At 41.1% G+C, this 26404-nt stretch overlaps 1 protein-coding gene across 3 annotated transcripts in view; it reads left to right on the forward strand.

Moving 5' to 3' along the window:
* Window positions 1-26404, forward strand: part of Fhip1a (FHF complex subunit HOOK interacting protein 1A) — a 233982-nt gene that overhangs the window by 127331 nt on the left and 80247 nt on the right. For all 3 annotated transcript variants that reach the window (XM_026384753.2, XM_077803090.1, XM_026384755.2), the window contains 2 exons: window positions 11516-11741; window positions 23424-24050. In XM_026384753.2, coding sequence (XP_026240538.2) covers window positions 11637-11741; window positions 23424-24050 — 732 coding nt within the window. In that variant the 5' untranslated portion in view covers window positions 11516-11636. The remainder of the gene's footprint in view (window positions 1-11515; window positions 11742-23423; window positions 24051-26404) is intronic.

Below are 26404 nucleotides of genomic sequence, written 5' to 3' on the forward strand. Positions count from 1 at the left end.
ATCTAGAGAAGAAAGGCATTAGCAGTCAGATTCAAGGCAGGGGTTTAGTGGGCACTTAGTTCAGCATAATGTCTTTGATCATGGCAACTAGTGAAAAAAATTTTCGTTAATACTGGGCATGTTTTATTTCCATTTTGCCTTTTATCCCCTTCAACTTTTGGTGACAGTGTGCTTTTTGCATGTGAGGCACGCCTGGACAGAGTGGTGTCTGTTAGCCTGAGCAGGTGGAATTAGAGCTGAGGGAGGGTGTTAGTTAAGTGCATTCCAGCTCCTTGAGACACATTTGCAAGCATTTGCTGAGTATGGTCGTAACTTCTTTCCACTGGATGTACCATTATGCTGAGTAAATAATTTCGTGTGCCTAGTTATAGTTAGTGTGTGTAGCTAATTGGAACACTTTTGCTTTTGTAAAACTTTTATTATATGGTTTTTCTGTTTAATGACTTTGAAAAGATTCTTTCTCCAGAGAGAGAGAGAGAGAGAGAGAGAGAGAGAGAGAGAGAGAGAGAGAGCGCGCCAAACTAGAATTAATTATTTTTTAATCACAGTATTTTGGGGCGATAGCATGTTCTGCTTTGCCTTTCTTCCCCTGGCCTCCTAAGCTAGATTTAGGAGAGAAATCGCAGGGGGACCTGCTCAGACTGTTACTTGCTGGTCCCCCAGAGGCACTGGTGCTTTGATCTCCTACTTGTGTAGCTCCTCTGATCTTTTATTCTGTAAGGTGTTTGCGTCTCAGTATGATGGATGTTTCACTGACCCTAGTAAATGGAAGAAAATTTTCTCCAGACTTTAAGTGTATTGCTTTCCTTGTTCTTCAAAAAACAGTCTTCTTGGGTAAGAGTGTTTTAGAGGCATTGGCATCAAATCAAGAGAATTGTGGTCTTTAATGGAATTTGAGGCACCGAGGAGTGGTTTGATTGGTGAGAATCCATTTTTGTTTCTTTCTATCCACCCTCAAAACAATAACATAAACAGCTCCCGCCTGTCTTCCTGGTCTTCTTATTTTATTGAAACAAGATTTGATTTCAGTGAATTTTGTGCTTTGGTTTTTGTTGTCACTTTTCTTTTTTTCCTTAAAGGGGAAGAAAAACCTCAAAGGTATACAGAATAAATTAAATTATGAGGAAAATACTCTTTGAGTTTAACAAGATGAATCACGGTTTTGGAACTGAATCTACAAATTACAGTGATGTTCTAGAGTCTAATCTGTGATTCAGAAACTTATTAGTCACTTTGATAGACTGCTGATTTGACTAATTACCTTGAAGGATGCTGCCGGCTGAATTGCTCAAGTCAACTAGTAATTTTGATCAATCCACAAGTAATTATGGTTTTGTGTAGGCAGTAAATATAGAATACTGACGGTGTTAGACTAAAGATGTGATTGTGAAATAATTATGTAAAATATTTAATTCCAACATCATAGCAGTCCTCTTACCTTTTTCTTATTTTGTGGCTTAAATTCTCAAAACATGACAAAAAAGGCCATGGCAACTTTTAATCACTTGATTATCAATGAACAACATATAATTGTGTGAGATATTCTCTGGTGCTAAGTAAGTACTCTTGTATTTTAAATGTAACTTAATTATGATTAAATGTATTTTTGGAAGCCCCCAAAAGCAAAAGTGGTCAGATTTAAAGTAAAAATTCTCTTTAGATTTGTCACAGAAGGAACCCAGAAGTGGCTGGAAGCTGCTGCTGCTGGTTTCCATGTGGGCTGATTAGATAAAGGTTAACGTCAGCATGATCAGCTGTGTCTGAAGCCCAGGTGCTTACATTTTCTTGGCTCCTATTCTATCATTATGCCTTCTTTTACTTGTGAAAATCATTCTGCAGAGCAAGATATTTATTACTGAGCTGCCGATTGGCAGTGTTTGTGTGTTCTGTTTGTGAGTGTAAACTTAAAATATTTTAGAAACAGAGGCATGTTTACTCAATGGAAACATCTGTCTTTAATATTACTTGAGTTGTCTCTTGGATGGTTTGCCTGTATTAGATTCCTTTTGATATGAAAGCAGGAAACATAATGTACTTGGAACTTTATGCAGATTTTGTTGTTATTAATATTTGTGAAGCTCCCTCAGGGTGGTAATTCTGAAGAAAACGCCAGTCTTGGGTAATGACTTATATATGTCTTTGACTCCTGCATCCCCCTCCCCCGCGAACAACAACAACAACAAAAAAACAGGGATTGAAAGGGAGGGAGGATAGTGGTTCACAAGGTGCAGGGGTTATTCTTGGGTAGTGTACACGTGCGCTCTGCTGTGTTCTTGCTTAGTCCACTTTCCAGCTTTCTCTGGATGTGTGGGTATCTCTGAGTCTCGGATTTGAAAACACACATTGCTTTCATACAGCCTGACCCAAATACATGCTGTTTTGTTGGATTTACAACTGTTTTTGCAACTTAAAAAGATGTCTGTTGGTTTCTAGCAAGTGCTTTGCTAAGGGGTGTTTGGGAATAATTTTGAACCTTTTCATGCCTTATCTTAGACACTGATGTTAGAACCAACCCCCAGATAAGTTGCAGCTACACTCTGATAATAAGGGGTTAGATCATCAATGTTTGGTAATTCCCCAGGACACAGAATGGAGGTGAATTATTATGGAACTATGTGTTAGTATTATATAAAATCACTTTTTTGCTGAAATAAAGGGAGGTACTCAGCTTCCTCTTTCACTTGCACACCTTCCTCACAACTCCTTTGCTTTTGGAAGTTAGTTACCTCTAAATGCAGCTTGCTTTTATGGGGAGCAGGAACCCCTATGCATTCGTGCTCCTTGTGTTCTACCTGAAGCACCAACTCTAGGGAGAAATAGCACTAAATGCAAAATCTATCTGGAGGAAAACTTAATTTGGAACACTGACTTTGATTTTCTTTGCTTGCTTTTGCTGCCCCTGCCCATGTACAAAAGACATTGATACACACATGTTAATACAGTGGAGAAGAGTTTTTAATTCAGAAGTTTAGATGGCCTGACGCCATTCAGATCTGTGCCCGTCACTCCAGGGATGGGAGGTGGGAGAGTTGTGATCTACCCAGTAGCTTCTGGAGCTTACGGATAAACTAATCCTCCCTCTCCACAAGGAGAGTCTTGGCAGGTCTGCTTGGCTGGGTGGTGGCGGCCATCAATAAGCCATCCCTGCTGCCACGAAGGAATTGCCTGATAGGAATCATTTCAGTTTTACTTTATTTTTTTGGAACAGCAGGTGGGAAGCCTTAATCCTGGATCCCCAAGCGAAGTTGGAGCCTCCATAACTGTTAATAGCAAGTTCCCAGAGCTCTTTCTCTTGTGGGGTCTCTGAAGGAAGCCACTGATAATTAATACTTAACATCTGTGTGCAGAGATAGCTTTGGGCTTGTAACAATGTGCACATCTCTCTGTACAAGGGGAAGAGTGTGTACCCCTCAGTGAGGTACAGTACCACTCTGTTCAGTGGTAACCAGTTTCTTGCCAAATTCGATTTCAGAATTCCACAAAATGATGCTTGAAGGCTTACAGCAGTCAGATCTGTAGCTGATGAACGTAATATATATAAATATTTTATTTGTGGTACTAGGGATTGAACCCAGGGGTTCTCTACCACTGAGCCATATCCCCAGCCCTTTTTATTTTTTATTTTGAGACAGGGCAGGGTCTCACTAAATTGTCCAGGCTGCCCTTGAACCTGTGATCCTTCTGCCTCAGTCTCCTGAGTCACTGTGCCTGCAGTGAGTGTAATATTTTTAAAAGAGAAAGTTAAGAAACTTATTTATAGGTGCCTATTGATGTTTGGTTTTAGAGAAAATCTTGGTCTGAAGGGATAGGTTTTGCCATGTTAATATAAAATATCCTAAAAATAAATGCCAATTATAAGATTTGTGACTAATGAAACTCAAGTGTAGCTACAGTAAGTTGTAGTGCAGAAAGTTTTTTTTTTTCATCTGAGAAATCTTTGTTGTAAGCTACATTTACTTTGACTAATTTTGTTGTTTCTTAGAAATAGGATCTTGAAAAAATTATTGAGAACCCTTGGTTAAAAAAAAAGAGAACCCTTGGTGACCCCTGTAAATAGGGGAAATAGGGGGAGCCTCTGCATCCCTCAGATCTTATTTGGAGTACCACTGACCTAGTCTGACAAAGAGTTTGGCAAAATATTAACTTTACAAATTCCTAGAGATATGAACTTCATAGGCCAAAGGTAAATTATATAATTTTTTAAAAAATATTTTATTTATTTTTATGTGGTGCTGAGGATAGAACCCAGTGTCTCACGTGTGTGAGGCAGGCGCTCTACCACTAAGCTACAGCCCCAGCCCAAAATTATATGAATTTAATTTAACAAGCACTATTGGAAAATAATATTAAAATAACCATTGAAAACAGTGCTCATTAAAAATAAGACTACCATCCTTCTAAATTCCTTACACTTTCCTGATGCATTATTTCCCTTCATATTCACTCCATTGGAAGTTGACAACTTGTATAATTACAGATATGCAGCTGGCCCTCTGTATCTGCAAGTCCCACACCTGCAGATTCAACCAACTGCAAATTAAAAATATTTGTGAGAAAAAAAGTTGCATCTACTGAATACATACAGATTTTCCCATTGGTTTTAATCCCTAAGCAATATGGTGTAATGATTTACACAGCATTTAAATTGCATTAGGTATTATAAATAATCTAGAGATGATCTAAAGCATACAGGACTATAGGACTTGGTCATCTGCACATTTTGCTATCTGCAGGATCCTGAAACTGGTCCCCCAGGGATACCAGGGACAACTGTAGTTATTTTCCTTTGTAGGTTTTGTATTAAATACCTTTCAAACATCTTGTGATCGTTATACTTGAGTCAAATAGCATCTTCCACTAAGTGGCCCTTCTCTCCCTACCTGTACCTGTCCGATCACACTCATCCTGCAGCCACAAGACTTCAGGGACAGTGTAATGGCTGTACTTAAGTTGGACTTAGGGACTTTCCCTATTGTTTAGGATGTTCTTTTGCTTTTATGTTGTCAAATCAAAGAATTTTGTTTTGCTAAGTAGTACATAAACTTTGTACAAAATTTAAACAGTGAAAAGGTTACAGAGTGAAAAGTGAGCCTCTGTCCCCCTGATGTCCCCTGGCCACCTAGTGCCCCTGTGCTGAGGCAGTACCCTTAGCCTTGCTGTGTCTTCGTGGAGGCCACTCTGTGTTTATAAGCACATAGTTACAGTAAGACTCTGGCTTCTTCTTCTTTTGTTTTTAAAAGAGAGAGAGAGAGAGAGAGAGAGAGAGAGAGAGAGAGAGAGAGAGAATTTTTTTATGTTTATTTTTTTTAGTTCTCGGCGGACACAACATCTTTGTTTGTATGTGGTGCTGAGGATCGAACCCAGGCGCGCTACTGCTTGAGCCACATCTCCAGCCCTGACGCTGGCTTCTTATGTGAACAGTGGCTGTACTTTGTGTGCTATTCCATGTGCCTCCTGGCCATCTTTCCATTAAGAACTGCCTCTTATTGGAATTGCCATAATTTATATAACCGTAAAACCATTGTTGATGAATATGTAGGAGCTTTGCAACTGTACTATTTAAACACTGCTTCCAAAGATAGCACGGAGTTAGGGAGCACCAGTGGTCATCAGGATGTGCCTAGGGTCTGTCCTGATAGACTGTCAGACCTCCACATCCATATGACCCTGATTAAACATGTTCCTTTGGCTCTTTGTTATCATGAAAGTCACAAAATTCCACAACCACCTCTTCAGTAATATTTTAGGATCTGCACTGGCCATTAGCCTTTGTTTTGGACTCTTAATTTAAAAAAAAATCTGTAATGCATCTTTGAGGTGGCTTTCAAAACTTTCTTGAAGGAGAGCAGTTGATATGCTTACTTTCTTAAATAGCCTTAAAAATTAAGTCCCCCCAAAATTTCAGGAGTGAATCTGGATGCTCAGTTTGATCTTCCCTTCTCCATGTGTTCTGCTTATCATTCTGTTGCCTGGAGCATGGGTGTGGTCTGTTGGCCATCTGCTCTTGTGAAATGAAGGTGTAAACCTGGTGGGGTGCTTTCATGGCATTAACAGTGTTCTGCAGTCTTGTTCCTACTTTGAGGCATGCATTTGCCAAAGCTTAAAACCACTTGGAATAGGTGTAGTGAGAGGATTTTCTTTGTGTTAACCAGTGACTTACAAGTCAGTGGAACTGAAGGAGGTTCTGCTTCATTGGAACAATGAATGGACCAGAGTCCTAAGGTGGTGCCTTGAGAGAGGCCCAGGAGTCGGGGGTTGGTAGATGCTGGCTCCATTTGTCACACTGTCCAGCGTTGCCATGTGATGTTAAGGCAAGAGAGGGAAGGAAACTGGGCCAGGGGACTAGAGCACAGTGAGGATTTAGGTTTAAGGGGGCTGGGGATGTGGCTGAAGCGGTAGCACGCTCGCCTGGCATGCATGCAGGCCCGGGTTCCATCCTCAGCACCACATACAAAGATGTTGTGTCCGCTGATAACTAAAAAATAAATATTAAAAATTCTCACTCTCTCTTAAAAAAAAAAAAAGGATTTAGGTTTAATAAGATTTTGTTAGGCTCTAAGAAGAGGTTGTGTGAGGTAGTTTGACCCAAAATGAATCCCCTCCCAATTATTTGTAATTGAAGGCACAAGGTACACTTCTCTTCAGGTGTCCCAGTATTTGAAGAGTCTTCACCCTAGATGGCATTGCACATGGTAAGCACATTTACAGTAATAGGCTTTTCAGTCCTCAGTAGCACCAGCTCAGGGCATCCAGTGTGCACGGTAAAACAATGAGGTTTTAAACTGACAGGAGAGAAAAAGAAATGGGGTGTGTATGGGAAGCCACAACCATCACAGAATTCTGTTGTGGTAGTTGGTTTCTGTGTTATGGATTTCTTAAGGGAAGTGTAAAAAGAATGCAGATATCTCTCATTTACAGTGGAAGATTTGTGGACAAAGGCTCTTATTCTTCTTGAATGTCTGTGTGATGACCCCTCCCCAACCATGTAACAGTTTCAATAAAGTACATAAAATAACAGATTGAGCCATAAGAGACCCAAGAAATGGTGACTTAGTTCTAATTCCTTCTCCAAGTGCGTATTGCTCAAGACCTCACAGCACCTTGGAACCACAGGTAGAACTGGATCCCTGGGGCGTCGTCAGCTCAGAGACCAGATTCCCAAGTTGGGACTTGCAGGCTTGGAGAACTGAGCTGCTCACTTAGCCCTTACCCTTTGTCCCCAGCTTCTAACTCTGCCTAAATTCTCTAGCCGTTTTCGTAAACCCACCCTGATAGTACTAGGCTTAGTCCTGTGAACCCAGCACAGTTGAGTGCTGTAAACCCAGTACTTCCAGGAGGAACCAGAAGGGGGAGGTGGGGAGGGAGCCCGCCCTGCATCTGCATCAAGGCCGGGGTGTTCCTGCCCACTTGTAACACACCAGGGAAGGGCTCAGTCTGTGGTCTGTGGTGGTCTGTGGTCTCTGGGACGCTCTTCCCTGTGTTCTCCACCTCACCTTCCTTCTTTTTGCTCCGTCAAGGTCCTTTTTCTTGTCTTCCAATTCTGTGTGTGTGTGTGTGTGTTGGTGTGCCTCTGTGTGTGTGTGTGTGTGTGTGTGTTGGTGTGCCTCTGTGTGTGTGTGTGTGTGTGTGTCGGTGCGCCCCCACCCCCCATAGGCCTGTAGGTGTGATGAATTTACTCTGAACACAGAGTTCTCAGGACACCTTTTCCTTGCATCCTTCCCCCCCAGGGTGGCCATCCCATTTTCTTCCCTTAAGGTTTTTTCAAAAACAATTCATTATTAAAAGATATTATATTTAAATAGATGAAAGAATTGAAGGATCATATGAGATTATGTATTACTGAATGCTAAAATGTTTATAATTTGAGCTTAGTCTGCTTGTGAGAGAGGGACATGCAAAGTAGTTATTGATAATTCAGGGAAAAAATGTGATTTTGACACATTTATAGCTTTCCTAAATGTTATAGCTTTGCAGAGAGCCTGAAATTAGACTGGAATGAGGTGGAGACATTTTTACATTGAAAAGAGGTGTGATTTAGTCAACCAGAATCTAAATTTTTAGAATTATATGGTACATTTTATAATTCTGTGATATAGAAGTCTGTGCTTATTCTTTTTTCATAGTCAAATAAAAGATATATATGCCCTTTTTAAAAAAAGGGCAAATAAAGATACATATCCTTCCATGTCAGTTATCCCTGTCTCCAACAATATCTAATAGAATTTTCTTTCTTTATTGATGGGAAGAAAGTATTTCTATATATAATATTAATGAGATATAAACATGGCCAGTCGGTAACGTCTTTGGAAATGATATAGACATTTCAGTCTTTGCAGTGTTGAATTTGTGTGGGAATAGCAGGCTGTTATACATGTATTTTGTCTGCCCATTTTTCTCTGCCCTTCCTCTCCCAACCCAAAATCTGAGTAACCACACCACGAAGCCACATATGATCACTGTTGCAGACAGAGTCCTCTGGGTATTTTTTGGTGTTGGTCGTTTGAAGAAAGAAAAAGCCAAAACCCACTTCTTAAGGTCTGAACAGTCTGTAGAGCTGTCTCTCAGGCATGAAGTCTGAGTCGCTGGGCGAGTGTGTATTTAGGGGAGGAACAGGCTGGATGTGTGCCCCCAGTAGCAGGCATAGCTCTGAATATTCCTGGCTGCAGCCACTGGAGAGAGAAGGGGCCAAGAGGGAGAAGGTCTGAGAATGGCCACACCCGGGACTCTGGGGGTTGCCACCTCTTTTACCTGCTGTCAGCCTTTTGCTCAGGTCTGTGCTCCATACTTCACTTGGTTCTTTAGCTGTGATCTGAGAGCTTAATAAATACCTGGAATGGGTGCAAAAAGAACAGAAGTAAAGACTGATAAGATCGAAGACTATGCGTGGAAAGCCTTGGCGCTTGACAGGTGGCGTCGTCCTTCCTATCCCTTATGAATGTGGAGCTCCCTCTTTTAGTTCTCTGGGGCCTTGCCAGAGTTCCCGTGCTCTAAGGTGGGAATGAGAGAAGGAATAGAAACACCAACCTTTTGGTGCCAGGGTGTGTTCAGTAGTATTTCCACTGGTAGGATCTCCGGCACTGTTCTTTCTCACGTTTAGCTTGACTTGCTTCATTCGTCCATTCTCTCCCAAGTCTTCTTTATGCTGTAGTTCTGTATTCATGGCACATTTGATTCTTCAGGTACAAGTCTCTGAAGTATGATTGGATAAGCATAAACCAAACAGGATGCCTTTTTGGTAGAAAATATGCTGATTCCAGGTGGTATACACTCATAACCTCTGCTGCTCGGGAGGCTGAGGTAGGAGGATTGATAGATAATTCAAGGCCATCCTAGGCAATTTAGCAAGATCCTGTCTCAAAATAAAAAGGACTAGGTTGTAGCTTAGTGGTAGAGTGCCACTGGGTTCATTCCCCAGGATTGCAAACAGACAAAAACTAAAAACATGTTTCTTAAGGGAACAGGGCTAGAGATTGTGTTATAGCCAGCACATAGAAAAATATAATTTCCAAGAAAGAGATTCCCCAGGACAGGGAATCCCTAAACTTAACATTCTTTTTTTCATCAAAGCTCATGACATTGGCTGAGATATTTGTCCTGTCTTAACTACATTCTTACATCCCTGAAAAGGTTGCAGGTAAATTCTCCTTGAGAACTAACTCAAAGGATCTTAGGAGGCATCTTTTTCTGTTTTTGATTTAGAAGCAATTGGTGTGATGCATGTTCCTCTCCTACCTTTGAAGACGAATCAGAATCCTGAAGCTGGAAAGCCTCTCAGGAAGTCTTGTGCTTTTCAACCTCTGAGAAAAACTAAAACACTTTGATTTTCCTTATTATTATGGCGATGTCGTCGGAATAAAAGGCGTTGGCATTTTTGCAGAAACACAGTGTTTAGGACCACGAGGAAACTGATTCAGAGTCTTGTTTTATCTCTTACCATTTAAAACAGGGCTGTGGACTTAAATGCATGCAAGGCTGGCCAGGTAACCTAAGTGAGGTGGGAGACTGGCAGCAGGACCATGGGGAGTGGTAGCGACTGAAGGGAAGGGAGAAGGTGTAACCTGTGCATGGGGTCGGGGGCACTCCTGATTTGCAGAATACTACAGGAACCCAACAAAATATTCCTCTCAATGGCAAAAGGCATGGTTGGCAGTAAACAGTGTCTTATTGAGAACAACATGTTTGTATTATTAGGAATGCTAGCTGGGGGGATTTGCCAATTTAAATAATAAAATACACGAAAGCCATTTTCCTCAAGTGTGTGGTTTGCCTGGTCCTCCAGCAGGCCCTCCTTTCTGTATACCTTAATCTTCTTCTGAAGCCAATATTTCTTTCCCCAGATATGTTAATTTTTGCAAGTTTCCTGTTCTTATGTCCTAGAAGTCTTTCAGTGTTCATTCCTCACTCCTAGAAGAATTTGTTCTGAATTTTCCAGTGTGGGATTCTATTCCCCGCAAAGAACCTAACCCCTGAGTCTAACCTTAGTCTTAGCCTCCGGCCCACTTTTTGCATTTTACTGTTAGAGGCATGGCTGATCTTCTGGTAACACCCTTCATATTACTCAGTGGAAAATACCTTTTTTTCTCTTGTCTTTGGCATAAGTCTGCAAACTTAACTCTTATCATGCATTTATTTTCCAGTGCTCTGTAATTGCAATTACCTTTTTTTTTTCCCCTGAACTCTTTTCAGTCTCTGCAATAAAGGAAATAATATTCTGAACTCTACCTGGTCCTTTCCTGGGCTGATCAAGCTGGTGAGATAATACTCCTATGTTATTGCTTTTGTTGAAAAGCACCACACAGCTGGATCATATTCAGGGTACACGCTGACCTCAATATCTTCTCCCCCTCCTGCCCCTGTTGTAGTCAGGATTTCTTTGTGTTTTATCCACATAATTCATTCTTCATTTGTAAGTGCACTACCTTGTTCTCACAGCTAATAAGCACCAACATGTTTTTGATGGATCATTTCTATCTCTCATTTCCCAAGGTTACTTGGAATTCTGTTGTTTTTCAAATTAGAAACCTTCACTTAGTTTGGAGCCATAAAATTCGAATATTTTTAACTTCATTATGACAGGCATTGATTAAAAAAATATGTGGTCATGTTAGGCCTGGGAGTCTGGATGCTGCATTAAGTCATTTATTTCTATCACTGTTAACTCATAGTTTGCCTTTTAATAGTGTTTGAGACTCCATAAACATTTCTATCATAATTTCTTGCTTTCTTATAGAAACTTGAGTGATTTAGAATAATAACTTGGGGTTTGTGGTTGGTTGTAGTAGAGAGAAGAAACCTCCAAATTGTTTAATTCATACGTATGGTTTATATGCCATCATTTAATATTTTGAGTAGCAAGGGGAAGGAAAATAGGAAAGCCCTGGGATTGAGTATAAATATATTTTATACATATTTTTCTGTGTTGGACTTTGACGATGTCCATCCACTGGTCTTAAACATCATAGCATCCTAAATAGGTCAACATAATGAGATGCACCTTTTGTTCTTGTCTTCACAGGTTTCAGAAGGTGACCATAAAAAAGTGAAGAAGTTACATTTCTAATATGACACTTGGAAGTTAGTGACTGCTTACTACATTTTCATGAAAATAAAATATGACTTAGAGGCTTCGAAGGCTTATGATGTCATCGGTTTCAACAGAAAGCAAACTCCAGCAGGCTGTGAGTCTGCAGGGAGTTGACCCGGAAACATGCATGATCGTATTTAAGAACCACTGGGCACAGGTAAGGTATGAGCTGGACCTTCCCTTCTGGCCTCAGTGGCCCCAGAGCCACCATGACCCCAAAGCAGGGTTTCCTATGTCTGTGACAGATAACTGGGTTTCCAAAAGCAGAGGGAGGGAAACCTTTCAGATGGGAAGAAAAGGAACCTCTCATCTTGTTTACTTGGAACAAGTCTCTGTTAAAGACTCTGGTTTTTACAAAAGCATTTAAAGAACATGCACATTCCTTAGATGTTTTTTGGAAAAACAGATGTTTCTTACAGTGACTTTTACATCACTTTGCAATATACTTGATCATAATAACTTCCCCTCCCTTTCCCACTTCCCTGCTGATTTACATCCAGTCTTTAAACTCTGGTAATACTAAAGTACACTTTTCTTAAGAATTTACTGAGTACTTATATCATTTAATACTCACAAACCTCTAAGGTAGGTGGTATGAACTTCCTTGTTTTACAGATGAGGGAATGGAAGATTACAGAGGTTAAATAACATGTACAACTAGTGAGGTACCCAGGCAGCGCCTGGACCTTTGTTCCTTGACTCCAGAGCCCACGGATGCGACCTCAGTGTTCTACCAGTTTCAGGCAATTTAAATTCCATGTACTTTTAAAAAAAAATTTAATATTTTTAGTTGTAGATGGACACAATACCTTTATTTATTTATTTTTATGTAGTGTTGAGGATCCAGTGCCTCACACATGCTAGGCAAATGCTCCACCTCTGAGCCATAACCCCAGCCCCAAATTCCATGCACTTTTAAGGAGGGAGATGTCTTGAATATCTGTCTCCTTCATCCCAAAGTTGATTATAAAAAGTTTTTTTTAATTAATTAATTAATTAATTTATTTATTAATTTTTTTTATTGGTTGTTCACAACATTACAAAGCTCATGACATATCATATTTCATACATTAGATTGAAGTGGGTTATGAACTCCCAATTTTACCCCAAATGCAGATTGCAGAATCACGTCGGTTACACATCCACAATTTTACATAATGCCCAATTAGTAATTGTTGTATTCTGCTACTTTTCCTTTCCCCATGATTTATTTTTTCTTCTCTGACTTTTCCCTGATCTGCTAATGTGGTTAATAAAGGGTTGAATGTTGAGAAGATTTACCAGCCTGCTCCTTTCCTTATGGAGTTCACAGGTAGTAAAATAAACAAAGTTGGCATTCTTTACTCCAAGTGTCTAGCATCACACTCCGCAGGTGAGCTGGTAAGTGGCTATTTATGTGACAATTTTTTTAATGACTATCCAGTTCCTTCCTGTGGCCAGAAACAACACACCGTTAAGGCACTGAGCCTGTAAATCACAGCAATTATAGGGGACATGGTTTAGATCAAAAAGCAACAAAACCAATTCTGCTTCTGGATCGACACGCTGTGTAGCTCCTTCTGTTGTCCAGTGTAACGCTGGCAAGGTTTTTTCTTTTTGTGTGTTTTCCGTTCTCTTTTCAAATCTGAGATTTTCATGGATTTGCTGTGGACATTGAGGATACATCTGCTTTAGTAAAGGGTGGAAGTAATTTAGGAGTTTTTCCAGATAATTAGAGTAATTGCTTTGGGCTTTGCACCTTTTCTTTTCTTTTTTTTTTTTTTTTTTTGGTACCAGGGATTGAACTCGGGGGCACTCGACCACTGAGCCATCTCCAGTTCTGTTTTGTATTTTATTTAGAGACAGGGTCCCACTGAGGTTTTTAGGGCCTTGCTTTTGTTGAGGCTAGCTTTGAACTCTCAATCCTCTCGGCTCAGCCTCCTGAGCTGCTGGGATTGGCTTTGGGCTTTTTAAAGCCTTTTATAACGGTGGCTCCAAATTAGGGTCATGAGCCCGAAAAGGATCTGTGTGCCCAGTGGTCCACTGGATGTGGCTGGCAGTAGTGTTTTAGAAGGCCTGACTCCTCTCTTTACCTTTTTAAGTTTCTCTATTATTTTGTGTTCATAAGGTACATGGTATTATCATGGATTAGTATGTGCATGTTTAAGTATTTAATTTATGCTCATTTTTAACTGTTAGGAACCTTCTTTAGCTTCAGTCGTTCATTTCACTTGGCTGACCATGTCTGTCATTCTAACACATCGTCTTTGCGCCGGGGCCCCTTTGGTTTTTTGTGTATATTGTTTTTGATCATAACCCTTCCTCCTGGGGTAACTGCGATGTGCTCTGCCCGGTGTTCTGTGTCACTCTTGAAGATGTGGTACGCTTTAGTGTGTGGGGGTGGGTCACCTGCTGTCCGACTCCCTCCTGGGCAGACCTTCTCCAGGGCTGCTGGGTGCTGTCAGCCTGACCTGCCTTAGTGGTGCACCAGTGCTGCTCTTGCGCATTGCTGAGAGGAGAAGTATTGGTCTCAGGCTCCTGTGATTCAGTTCCCCGTTCAGCAGGCAGGAAGGACTTCAGGGTTACCAGGCATTCTGGGTTATTGAAATATAGTGCAGGCAGCTAGCCCTCCTTTTAGCACAGAAGAGTATTGAGTTGAGGGTGAGAATTCTTTGTCAGAAGGAATGGAGTTCAGTCATTAAATATTTCCTTTGGTAATGTGGAGGCCAGTTGTATTGTTGGCTCTGCCATTTCTTGAACTTCGCCTGGGCCTTCCTTGCTTCCTTCTTCCTTCCATCCTTCCATCTTTCCATTCTTCTTTCTGTCCTTCCTTACCTCTCTCCCTCCTTCCTTCCCTTCCTCCCTCTTGAGGCTTAATTTTCCTCTTCATTCTGGAACCTGTCCTCAGTCTGTTTACAGAAGGCCTTTGGGGCCTTTCTCTTACCCTTATGAAAACACCTGTTGGGAAATTCACTGGGCATCCAAGGGGTTGTTGTTCCTGAGAGGTTGATTTCACCCACACTTCAGGCGCCCTGTTGTGAGCATCCTCTTGGGACTGGAGAGTGCAGCACCTTGGCCTGGGCTTAAAGGATGTTCCAGCTGATCTGAATGGCAGTGCAAGGAACATAACAGCAAAGTGAATAATGATGATTATAGGAATTAAGGCATGAGAAGAGGCTATTATGGAAGGAAATGGCCTGGGAGAGAGAGGAAGTGACATTTTGGCAACTTGGCTGTGAAGAAGGTTTTGATGACAGAAAAAGAGAGCATTTTATAGAAGGATTTTTGGAACACAGTTTTGGCTTTTTTGGATGATGAATAGAGGGTGGAGGAGGCAAAAAATTCAGGGAAAAGCAGAGACGAGGGCTCACGTGTGTGTTTGGGAACAGGACCTGCAGTACAGTGCTTTCACCACTTAGGAAAAGCAAAGGCAATAAAAGTGCAGTATCCCATTTGTCTCTTTGTTCTTGTCCTTCAGCACAGGTGCAACATACCTGACATGTATTTGGCGGGCTCTGTTCTACTATGTATTAGTAGCTTTGGTTCCAGAACTTGAATTACAAAGCAAATGTGGATGGAGGGGGATATCCACTTGCCCACTCTCACCTTATGGTTTGTCAGGGACAGCTTGGTGTACAGCGAGCAGGGGTCCAGGGCAGTCTGTGATTCAGGGGCCCGCCAGAGGAGAGACTGTGAATGGCCAGTGGTGTGCGTGAGTTTCCAGACTGTCCCCTGGACCCAGCGATCTGTTCATGGCAACCCTACAGTGGTTCTAGAGGAGATAGGTGCATTCCTATAGTGATCCCTCTGGAATTAGGAAATGGCCCTGCCTGTGCTCCTCCCACCTTCTGAATGGCTATCTTGTACCTTAAGTGGCTAGAGTGATGAATCTAACACCAAATCTGTCTGGGTTACCCCTAGTGGGACCCTTCAGTGGATCCGACCACACACACAAACACACACGCACGCACACAAGCAAATGCGCGCATGCGCGTGCCAGGATACCACGTGGGGTTCTTCATGCGCTCCTCTCCACCCTCACCCCTGGGCAAGTGTCCGTTATGCGATTCATGCCTCTGTGCCTTAGGCATTTGCCCCTCTTTTTGTCTAGAACATTCCTTCCCCTGAATAAATACCTCTTCTTCTCTAGGATTCATCTGGGACAGCATTTCTTCCAGGAAGCCTTCCCTGCTCTCTTTCCTGTTCCCACTCCGTGTTCCAACATCACACCCTGTTTTCTTTCACCGTTATGCCAACTCCCTTTTATTACAATTACATGTACAGTACCTTCTTGACTTTTTGCATGTGTTTCAAGATCAGAGACCATTTGTGGTTAATTTGTGTTCCCAGTGCCCAGAACAGAGCATGGGATATTGTAGATATTCAGTAAACTGCTGAAGAAAGGCAGGAAATATACAACTTTAGAAGGCTTTTGAATGTACACTAATTTTAAACATTGTATAATTTGCTTCTAGCAAGATATTTGGACTTGCATTGAGTGATCAGGAAGCTTGAGTTTTAGTTTTTATAGTCATCTGCAAGAACAGTTTATAACCTAGTAGATTGTGATGTTTATCTCTTACCAAATGGAAGAGGGCAAAAGTGGAGAGAAGCATTGACCCACCAGGTAATAAACTGTTCAGTTCAACTGCTGTGTGAATTAACCCCCTATACTAGTTATTTGTCTTTTTTTTTCTTAATTTTTTTAAGAGGGAGAGAGGAGAGAGAGAGAGAGAGAGAGAGAGAGAGAGAGAGAGAGAGAGAGAATGAATTTTTAAAAAATATTTATTTCTTAGTTTTCGGCAGACACAACATCTTTGTTGGTATGTGGTGCTGAGGATCAAACCCAGGCCGCACACATGCCAAGCGAGCATGCTACCACTTGAGCCACATCCCCAGCCCCTACTAGTTATTTTTCATGGCCTAGTTGTACTTTGTGACTTTGTGACTTCATGGACCTTGCTGTATTCATTGTCTGTTTCTTTCAAGCATTGGATACCAAATTGTGTGTCTCCTTAGAGCCAGGAGAGCTGAGGAGTGTAGGTTTTAAAAAGATTCATAAGAAATATGCATTTCTGCCTTTACTTTTAGTTGGTTCGTATCTCAGAGCTTCATACCATTTTCAGCCTCCAAAAATAAACTGTTTTACCATTTTGTGTTTAGATAAGAAAATGACAGAGCTCAAATATAGTAATGGTAACAGTTGAGGAAGAGCTGGTGAACAGGGTTAAAATTTTTTATCTTGGAAGGGATGGATGGGGATGGGAAGAAATGGACCCAACCAGATTTGTTTAGTTAGATTTCTTTCCACAGTAATGAAAAATAGATCATAAATTTTAGGTGTAGTATCATTTTTTTTGTGGGGGGTACCAGAGATTGAACTCAGGGTCACTTAATCACTGAGCCATATTTCCAGCCATTTTAAAAACTATTTTGTTTAGAGACAGGGTCTCACTGAGTTGCTTAGGGCCTCACTGAATTGCCGAGGCTGGCTTTGAATTTATGATCCTCCTACTTCAGCCTCTTGAGCCTCTGGGATTACAGATGTGCATCCTATTATGCATAGTTTCTTGTGTAGAGCTCCAAGTAGCCAAGATCTATTAAAGAAATACAGAGCATTTATAGGTGCCTTCAACACATGCATTTGAATCTTGTTCACTTGCTGTCCTTTGATGTGTGTCCTTTGGTGCATGACGTGTTGTAGACTAAATGTCAGAGAAATTAAAGCCTTTGAGAGATGAGAAGTTGGGAAGTATTGAAGAGCTCTAGTTAATCTTCTGAACATCTTAGTAAGTTGATGTTTGTTAGCATTTTAAGAACTAAGGCCTCTCTTCCCAGTTTTACCAATAGCCCCAAACTCAACATAGACAGTAGAAAATAAAGCAAAGGAAACCTGTGCTTCTCAAGACAGGGCTGAGGTGTGAGCTTGTCCTTCCGCCTGACCTGGAGTGGAGGAGCTGTTGGAGCCCCGCTATGCACTCATTGCAGAGTCTGATTTTTGCTGTGGTTGAAATTATCATTTTCTGGTCTATCATTACTTAGACCCTTTCTCTTAAGTCCTTTCTGTAACTCCTCCCTATCCTGTTCCTGTCTCAGGTTTAGACAGGTCCCTGGGACTCAGGCCTAGAGCTGCCACTGTGCACGTAATACAAGAAGTGACTTGGTGAAGGCCCCTACCCCTGTGGCGATAGGTATACAAGGGAAAGACTGTGCTACTAAGTAATGAGCAAAAACTGGATGGAAACTAATTTTGTTAGTTATTTGGTATTAAGTGGATTTGGGCGTATGACGGCTAAATCCTGCGTTTCTTCTGTGTGATGGAAAATGTTGCCTGGTAACTTGTTTTTTTTTCCACACTCCCACTTTAAATTAGCATTCCAGAGAGTTTGGAAGTATGACTTTCTTGAAATAACCAAGCTCTAACTAAAGTAGCAAAAACAATCACCTGTTGATACAGGCATGTATCTAAGATGCAGAGTAGTATTAAGCTGGAATCGACTTAGAAATACTTGTGTTTACCATGAGGGAAAATTATTTGTTATCTTGAGGTGTGATTATGTGATTAATGTAGATCTTCCATTCTGAAAGCATTTAAACAGCCTGTTTAGAGTTTGTAACTGTTTACAATTCAGGCCCATTCTGGATTTTTCCATTTAATATTTTCAGACTGTGGTTGACCACAGGCAGCAGAAATTGTGGAAAGCAAAACATGATGAGGGGGTACTGAGCATCGAAGAAATTAAACAAATGAAGCGACAGGGCCCAGGATTTAAAATCTTCCCAATTCCAGTGCATGTGCTTTAAACTGAAAGGTGCAGGTAAAACTGACCCAAGTCAGAGCCCTTGCAAGAGGCCTTATTTTCTTGTTTGGGCACAACAGCTATAGCCGCCTCCTTCGCACAGACTTCTGATCTCTCAAAGTGGGAGGCAGCGTCAGAAGGAGAAGTAACTGGACGTCTTTGTGTGAACCAAATTGGAGGAAAATACCTGTTATATCATAAAAGTCTTTGGTTTTGTTTTTATATATGTCTGAATAAAAATGCTGAAGTAAAAAAAAATCAGGCCCACTGTCACCAACTAATGGGGCCATCATTAGGGACAAGAGTAGGAACATCTGATGTTCCTCATTTAAAAAAAGATGCTATTTGTTAATTTTATTTAGCCCCAACAGTCCTCATATGTGTAGGTCAAATAGCTTTGAAATTGGGTTAAATTTGGCTATTTTGATCTGATTGATAATTTGAATACCATGTTCATACTGCTGTTTTTTTTTTAATGGTTGACATTGTGTTTCCTGGACAGTGACATATGGGTTAAAACGCAAACACAAGAAATGTTAGATTAGATTGGATCCATGGTTTACACCATCCAGTGTTCTGCATTAGGCGGTGGTCTTCGGTCAAGGAAGGTACAACACTGTTGATTTTTGTTTTCTTTCTTTTTTTAAAAAAATTTTTATTTTTTAGTTGGACACAGTATCTTTATTTTATTTATTTATTTTTATGTGGTGCTGAGGATCGAACCCAGGGCCTCGTACGTGCTAGGTGAGCGCTCTGCTGCTGAGCCACAATCCCAGCCCCCGATTTTTGTTTTCTTTTTACTCTTGTGATAATTTACATGTGGATCTAAATGTGATCCAGGCTCGCAATTCTCTCTCTCTCTCTCTCTCTCTCTCTCTCTCTCACACACACACACACACACACACACATACACACACACACACATACACACGCACACACGCCTATATATTTTAAAAAGTTTTCAAATCAACAAATGCCTGGTTATGATCAGCAAAACATTTACATTATAATTTCTGATCTCTGCTGGTTTACTTTAGTAGTGAGCATGGGTTTAGTTAGTTGTAGATCAGTCTACTAAAAGTTTTTTCAGCCTAAGGAAGTAAACTTCTTTTGCAGAGGGGCTATTTGCAAAGGATAGTCTTGCTTGCTTTCACTTTTTTACCTACTGTGATGCCTTTGGCCTCATTAGTAGTGCTTTCCCCTGAACCCACATTATCCCCTAGATTGATAGTGAGGGGCTGAGTCAGAGCTAGGGGTGGGAAATCTGAGGCCAGGTTGAGAGTCTGAGGTAGCTGGCCAGGCACCGGAAGGCACTGTGAGCCACTGGAATTGTGGCATCCATTGACCTGGAAGGTCAGAGTTGCTAAGCAGGTGGAACTGTGCAGCAAGTAGAAATCAGGGAGGCCAGAGTGTTGGAGTTGATGTGAGAAGAGGGCACCCAAAGGAAAGGTCAGGGAAGTCCAGGTCACATCAGCAGTCAGTCTCCAGAAACTGAAAGAACCATGACACCATTTGGGCAGCAGAGGTGGGACCTTGGGGTGAAGGTTCTTGGCATCTCAGTGTGGCTCAGCCCAGAAGCTGCTTAGGCACCCCTGCCCTGCCCGAACCACTCCCAGGGTGTGTGGAAAGCAGGTTATGGGTGTGTCTGCCTGGCAGGGGGCAGGAGGAAGCCTGGGAGGGACCTGTGCCTGAGCATGGAGGTTAAGGGTATGTGGCAAAGCAGGCCTGATCAGCCCTTGCTGGGTGTTCAGCCCATGATGCAAAGGGCCTTGGTTGCAACACAGCCCTCTTCTCTGCCATAACCCCAGGCGAGGGCTGGGAGTGAGGAAAGGGGTTTTAAGCTGCCTGCTTCACTGCAGGAGATAAACAAGCCTTCTACCTGGATGGGTGATTGTGACTCCATTCTCAAGCTTCCCTGCCCATTAACCCAGGGGCAGAATAGAGGAGACGCCAAGAGAAAGTTAATATGCTTCTGCTCAACAATCAGCACTCTATAAAAATCCCAGTTCTCTTTATAGGAGTCCTCCTGGCAGGACTGGGGATGTGGCTCAGGGTGGAGCACTTGCCTACCATGAGTGAGGCCTGGGTTCAGTCCCTAGCACTGTGAGGGAAGGAAGAGTTTACAAAGGAATATATTGGAATAAATATTATAAGTGAAGGTTAATTCATGAAAAAATGTGATTTATGGTCCTCTAAATAAGGAATTTTGCTTTGTATTACCCACATAGGAGACACATGATAAATATATGCAGATTTATGAATGTATATTTCTTAGGAGATGTCCAATAATCATTTCAAACTTAATGTTTTGGTCCTTTTTAAAGATATTAGTATAAATTGCTTTGTCTACTTTTATTTTTAATTTATATTATGAAATTAGAGCAACTTATAGGAAAGAACTAATTAACCTTAAAATATCATTTATGTCTCTTCAGATCAATTCTAATTATACATTTGTCAATATATTTGCTTTTTAACTTAAATTATTTCATGTATAGAGGTACATGTAATGATATGTAACAATAGTTGTATTATATGATGATATAACCTTTTGAATATAATTCTCTTATTCTTGACGATTTGGGTCAATAATATTTTATTTTTTATTACTGGAAAATACTATTGATATTAAAATTTTTTAATAAATTACTTTTGGATTGTTTCCTTGGGACATTTTTCCCGAAGTCAGATTTGCAAGTCAGAGGGCAAAAACAATTTCATAACTTCTGTTACATATTACCAGATTGTTTTCCAGAAAGGCTGAGGTAATTCGCCATGCTATTATCAATGTGTAAGGCACAATTCCAGTTTTAGACATCTTGGGCAGTCTCAGCACCCCTGAGAAGTATAATTACATTTCTAACTGTGGTGACTGAGCTGTAAAGATAGCTCTCATGAGTAAACTCAATATGTGGACTTTGAAATTATGGAACTGATAAAGCATGTAGCTAATCTATTCTATAATGTGGAACCACAAAGGGAGGAACTTTTGGGGCTGGAGAGTGTGAGGTGTTGAAGTGGAGGCCCCTTGGGACTAGTGTGGTACTGTGATTCTACTCTGTGGATGTTGTCAAGGCTCAGAGCCAAAGGGAAAGGGGGAGACCCAGGTCCCGGGGCCCTGCTGCCAGTGAGGTCTTTGGGCTGGTGAGGAATTTGGAGGACTTGGTGGAGGCAGTAGGCTTGGGGCACACTCTGGAGGCAGGACTGTGACAAAGCAGAGGATAACCAATGTCTGCCCCATGGCTGCACTGTGGCCACCCGTCACTGGGCCACACATCTCCTGTGTAGCTGCTCACCGAAGGCCTTTCTCATTAAAAATATCAACTCAAGGGTATTGGGGTGACTTTTTCCTTTATGACAAAGCACTGTCAATTTTATAATGGAAGTTGATAGAAATTATAGATTATGTGGAAATCCACTCATTTCTGTCAGGATGCGCTTGCCTGGTCCACAAAGATCCCTTTCCCCTGCTCTGACAGGGAGAAACTTAGACCTTTCCCTGAGAAGTGCATTTGCCTCATTGCTTATGCATGCTGACAGAGCATTGTGTATTTTCCAGCTTCCCCAGTGACTTGCAAAAATTCTATAACCTAAATGCAGAATATGTAACAGCTTATCGTAGAACTGGACCAGGAAGGTACTGCAAAGATACATATTACATGCAACTCAGAAAGGCAAAAAGGAGCAAACATAAAGTCTTTCCTAAGATGTTTGGTTGTTTAAAAATGTGTGTCTATACCCCCCCCCCCCAGTACTGGGGTAGAATCCAGGGCCTTCCATGTGCTAGACAAGCAGTACTCTACCATTGAGCCACGTCCTTAGCCCATGCATATGCACTTTAAGGGAGTAAATTATATGGGATTATTGTAGACATCCCAAGTCATGAAGTTAAATGGAAATTGTGGTATAAAATTTTTCAGATTTCTAAGTCTCAAAGTAGGAGTATCAATGGGTAGAGAAAGGTAGTAGGAAGCATTCAAATGCCTGCAGGGGTGAGGGAGAGAAATAGAGCAGGGCTGTGATTGACCCACTTACGGATGTATTTAGTTTCTACTAATAGTTGATTGTTTTTGTAGTGAAGTATATTTGACAAAGTATACCATCTGAACCATTTTTTAAAAACCATTCAGCACCATTAATTACATTCATAGTCATTACTATTATTTCCAAAACTTTCCATCACTCTAAAATTTAGGGACTTAATTTATAATTAGTTACCTCAGAATTTTTTTTCTCAAAGAAATGGAGCATTGAAAGCCTTTGTTTTTGAGTTTCATCATATGCCATCCAGGTGGATTCTGCTGGTTATACGTCTGTTCATCAGTTTCCTTTCATCCTTCCTACCTTGCCTGAAGAGGCTGCCCATCCGGGTAGAGGAGGGAGGATATTGTTTTGTCAAGGGCAGATGAGTGGCTGTGTTCCTCTGATGAAATCTCCAGAGCAACTCCATTTATAGGAAGATATAGTTAGTCAGATTTCCTTTTACTTGTTTATTGTATTTTAAAGTTAAAAAGGCAACGTTGCGTTGTTGACAGTTTAGGAAAAAAATTAGGAACTTGTCATTCCTTTTGAACACAAATGCTATTATTATTTTCCTGTATTTCTTTTCACTCCTTTTTCACCTATGTGTTTTTGACATATTTGATAATTATGGATCTCACAAACATAGCTAGCTTTTTTTTTCATTTAAATATGACTACAGTTTCTTTTTTTATATTGCTCTAATAGTCTTCACAGTAGTAAGCCAAGGAATTCAGGTAATCTCAATTTGCATGACCATACTGTTTTCTTTGACATTTAGGTTGCTGTAATTTTTAACTGTTATAAATAAGCATCTTCAAACATCTTCTTTCATAGTTTAACCCTTTCATTTTATGAAAGAGACAGAGGCAGATGGGCAGACACACACACACACACACACACACACAGACATATCACATTGATCTTACTGCGGGCAGTGGCTCCTGCATCTTGAGTGATGACTTGGTCAAATCAGGGGTGGTATGTATTTGTGATTATGATAAACCCAGATAGATAACGAATGTTCGGTTTGGTTACAGGTTGTGAAAATCTTAGAGAAGCATGACCCCTTGAAGAACACCCAGGCAAAATATGGGTCCATCCCCCCGGACGAGGCCAGCGCCGTGCAGAACTATGTAGAGCACATGCTGTTCTTACTAATTGAAGAGCAAGCCAAGGATGCTGCCATGGGGCCGATTCTGGAATTCGTGGTCTCTGAGAACATCATGGAGAAGCTTTTCCTGTGGAGCCTGAGACGGGAGTTTACGGATGAGACTAAAATGGAGCAGCTGAAGATGTATGAGATGCTAGTCACCCAGTCGCACCAGCCCCTGCTGCACCACAAGCCCATTCTGAAGCCTCTGATGATGCTGCTGAGCTCTTGTTCAGGCACGGCCACCCCTGCCGTGGAGGGGAAGCTGGTGGTCCTGCTCAATCAGCTCTGCTGCATCCTGGCCAAAGACCCGTCCATCCTGGAACTCTTTTTCCACACCAGTGAGGACCAGGGGGCTGCCAACTTCCTCATCTTCTCCCTTCTGATCCCCTTCATTCATCGTGAGGGGACAGTAGGCCAACAAGCGCGGGATGCTTTGCTCTTTATCATGTCCCTCTCTGCTGAGAACAGCGTGGTGGCCCACCACATCGTGGAGAACACCTACTTTTGTCCAGTAAGTTCCCCTCCTTGGCATATTTTCCTTCCCCTCCCCTCTGTCTCTCCTGTGTTAATGATAAATACTTTTTATTCCTTTCCTCCCCACCCCAAGTTGTACCTCCTATGGGAAAATGTTTAGAGGAAATCTTTGGAGGGGGGAGAGAAATCTAAGTTTAGATGCTTTTTGGCTGAGTAATGTTAGCTCAAAATAAGCCAACAGAGGAAATGAGAAGTGCTGCCATTGCGGTTCATTTTTATTGGATTGGGAACAATTTTAGTTTTTTTCCCCCCAAGAACATATCCTCTTTCTAAATTCTTATCTTTTCAGGTTGATTTTGCTCCAGTGAATCAAAGGATGTGGTAGGACCCCTCTCAGCTGGTTTCACAAATTAATTTATTTTCTCTTAATTATAGAACTGAAGTATTGATTTTATTTTAAAAATGAATATGTACTTGCATATCTGATAACGAGAAATACTCTGATTAGTTTCTTATTCCATGGTATGGTGAGAAATAAAGTACAAGGTTCTTTACAGATATTGGAGTAGCCCAGGTCCAGTCATTTCAGAAAACCATGGGAATGATATGGCACTCATGGGAGGTCTTAGGTCTCTGAGTATTTTTTGGTGTTGGTGCTGTCTTTGGAAGGGGGACATAAATGACAGCTTTTTAGGTTTGTGTCTTCTGTTGATTGGGCAACAACTATCCGTACTTTCCCAGTTCTGTGAACATTTCCATTTTAGTTCCATTGTCTATTATTATTATTATTATTATTATTAGTAGTAGTAGTAGTAGTAGTACTATGGATTGAACCAAGAGGCACTTTACCACTGAGCTATAACCATAGCCCTTTTTATTTTTTGAGACAGGGTCTTGCTAAATTGCTGAAGCTAGCCTTGAACCTCTGATCCTCCTACCTCAGCCTCCCAAGTTGCTGAAATTACAGGCATGTGTCACTGCATCTGACTCACTGTCTCTCTCTCTCTCTCTCTCTCTTTTTTTAACCAGTCTTTATAAACTGTATTGCCTCAGATGTGTGGAATAGTTTGTAAGGCTCTCAGTGAGTTTTGTTAGAGTAGGTCAGGCAAATTGTCATAGGTAGGTTAGAGTCTACCTTGTTAATTAATACGGTATGAGTGGTTTTGACCAGGGTGGTTCACTACCTAGAGGGCATTTAGAAATGTATGTGGGGTGTGTTTGGTTGCATATTATAGGAAGGTGAGGTAGTAGGGAGGTGGTTAAATTGGCATTTGGTGTGCAGGGGCCACACTAGCCATACCAAATGATGGGAAGCAAGTGGAGCAACAGAAACTCATTTATTACTGGTGGGAATACAAAATGGTACAGCCACTTTGGAAGACAGTGGGCTGTGTTTTATAAAATGAAATAGAAACTGACATATGATACATCAGTTGCACTGCTTGGTATTTACTCAAAAGAGTTAAAACTTATGTCCTCACAAAAACCTGCACATGGCTATTTATAGCAGCTTTATTCGGGATTTCCCAAACTTAGAAGTAACCAAGATGTCCTTCAGCAGGTGAATAAAAACTGTGGTACATACAGACAATGACTATTATTTAACTACAAAGAAATGAGCTATCAAGCCATGAAAAGACATGAAAGAATCTTAAATGCATATAATGAAATCAAAGAAACCCATCTGAACAGGCTACATGCTGTATGATTCTAACTATAGGACATTCTGGAAAAGACAAAACTATGGTGACAATAAAATGATTAGTTTTTCCAAATCAGGGCGGGGTGAAGGATGAACAGGTGAAGCACAGAGGACTTTTTAGGGCAGCAAAAGCACTGTGTATGTTACTGTAATGGTGGATACAGTCATCACACATCGTCCAAACCCGCAGTGCACAACACCAAGAGTGAACTCTAACTTGATGGATGGGCTCTGGGTGGCTCTGAGTTGTCTGTGGGGGGTGTTGATAATGGGGAGGCTGTGCATAAGCAGGGAGTGGGAGTATATGGAACAACTCTGTGCCTCTCTTTCAACTTTATTGTAAACTTTAAGCTGCTGTAAAGAGAGACTTAAGGAAAGGGCAGATATTTTTTGGCAGGTGGGGGTGGGGTGGTGGAATGCTCCCAGGTTTGATGTTCGGTTTACTTGAATTGTTTCCAATAGTTCTGCTCTTAAAGGAGAGCAGGCATTGTAACAAATCACAGAATATCAGATGGTTTACTTGATAAGAATGCAAAATGCAGGTTTAAAAAGTCAACATTTACAAAAGCAAGATTCTCAAAATAAATCTAATAAATATAGGAAAGGCCTTTATGGAGAAAATTATAAAACCTTATTGAAGGGCATTAAAAAAGATGTAAATAAATGGAAAGCTCTTTCATTCATAGATA

The sequence above is a fragment of the Urocitellus parryii genome, chromosome 10, assembly GCF_045843805.1.
Source record: "Urocitellus parryii isolate mUroPar1 chromosome 10, mUroPar1.hap1, whole genome shotgun sequence".
In the NCBI taxonomy this organism is placed as follows: domain Eukaryota; kingdom Metazoa; phylum Chordata; class Mammalia; order Rodentia; family Sciuridae; genus Urocitellus; species Urocitellus parryii.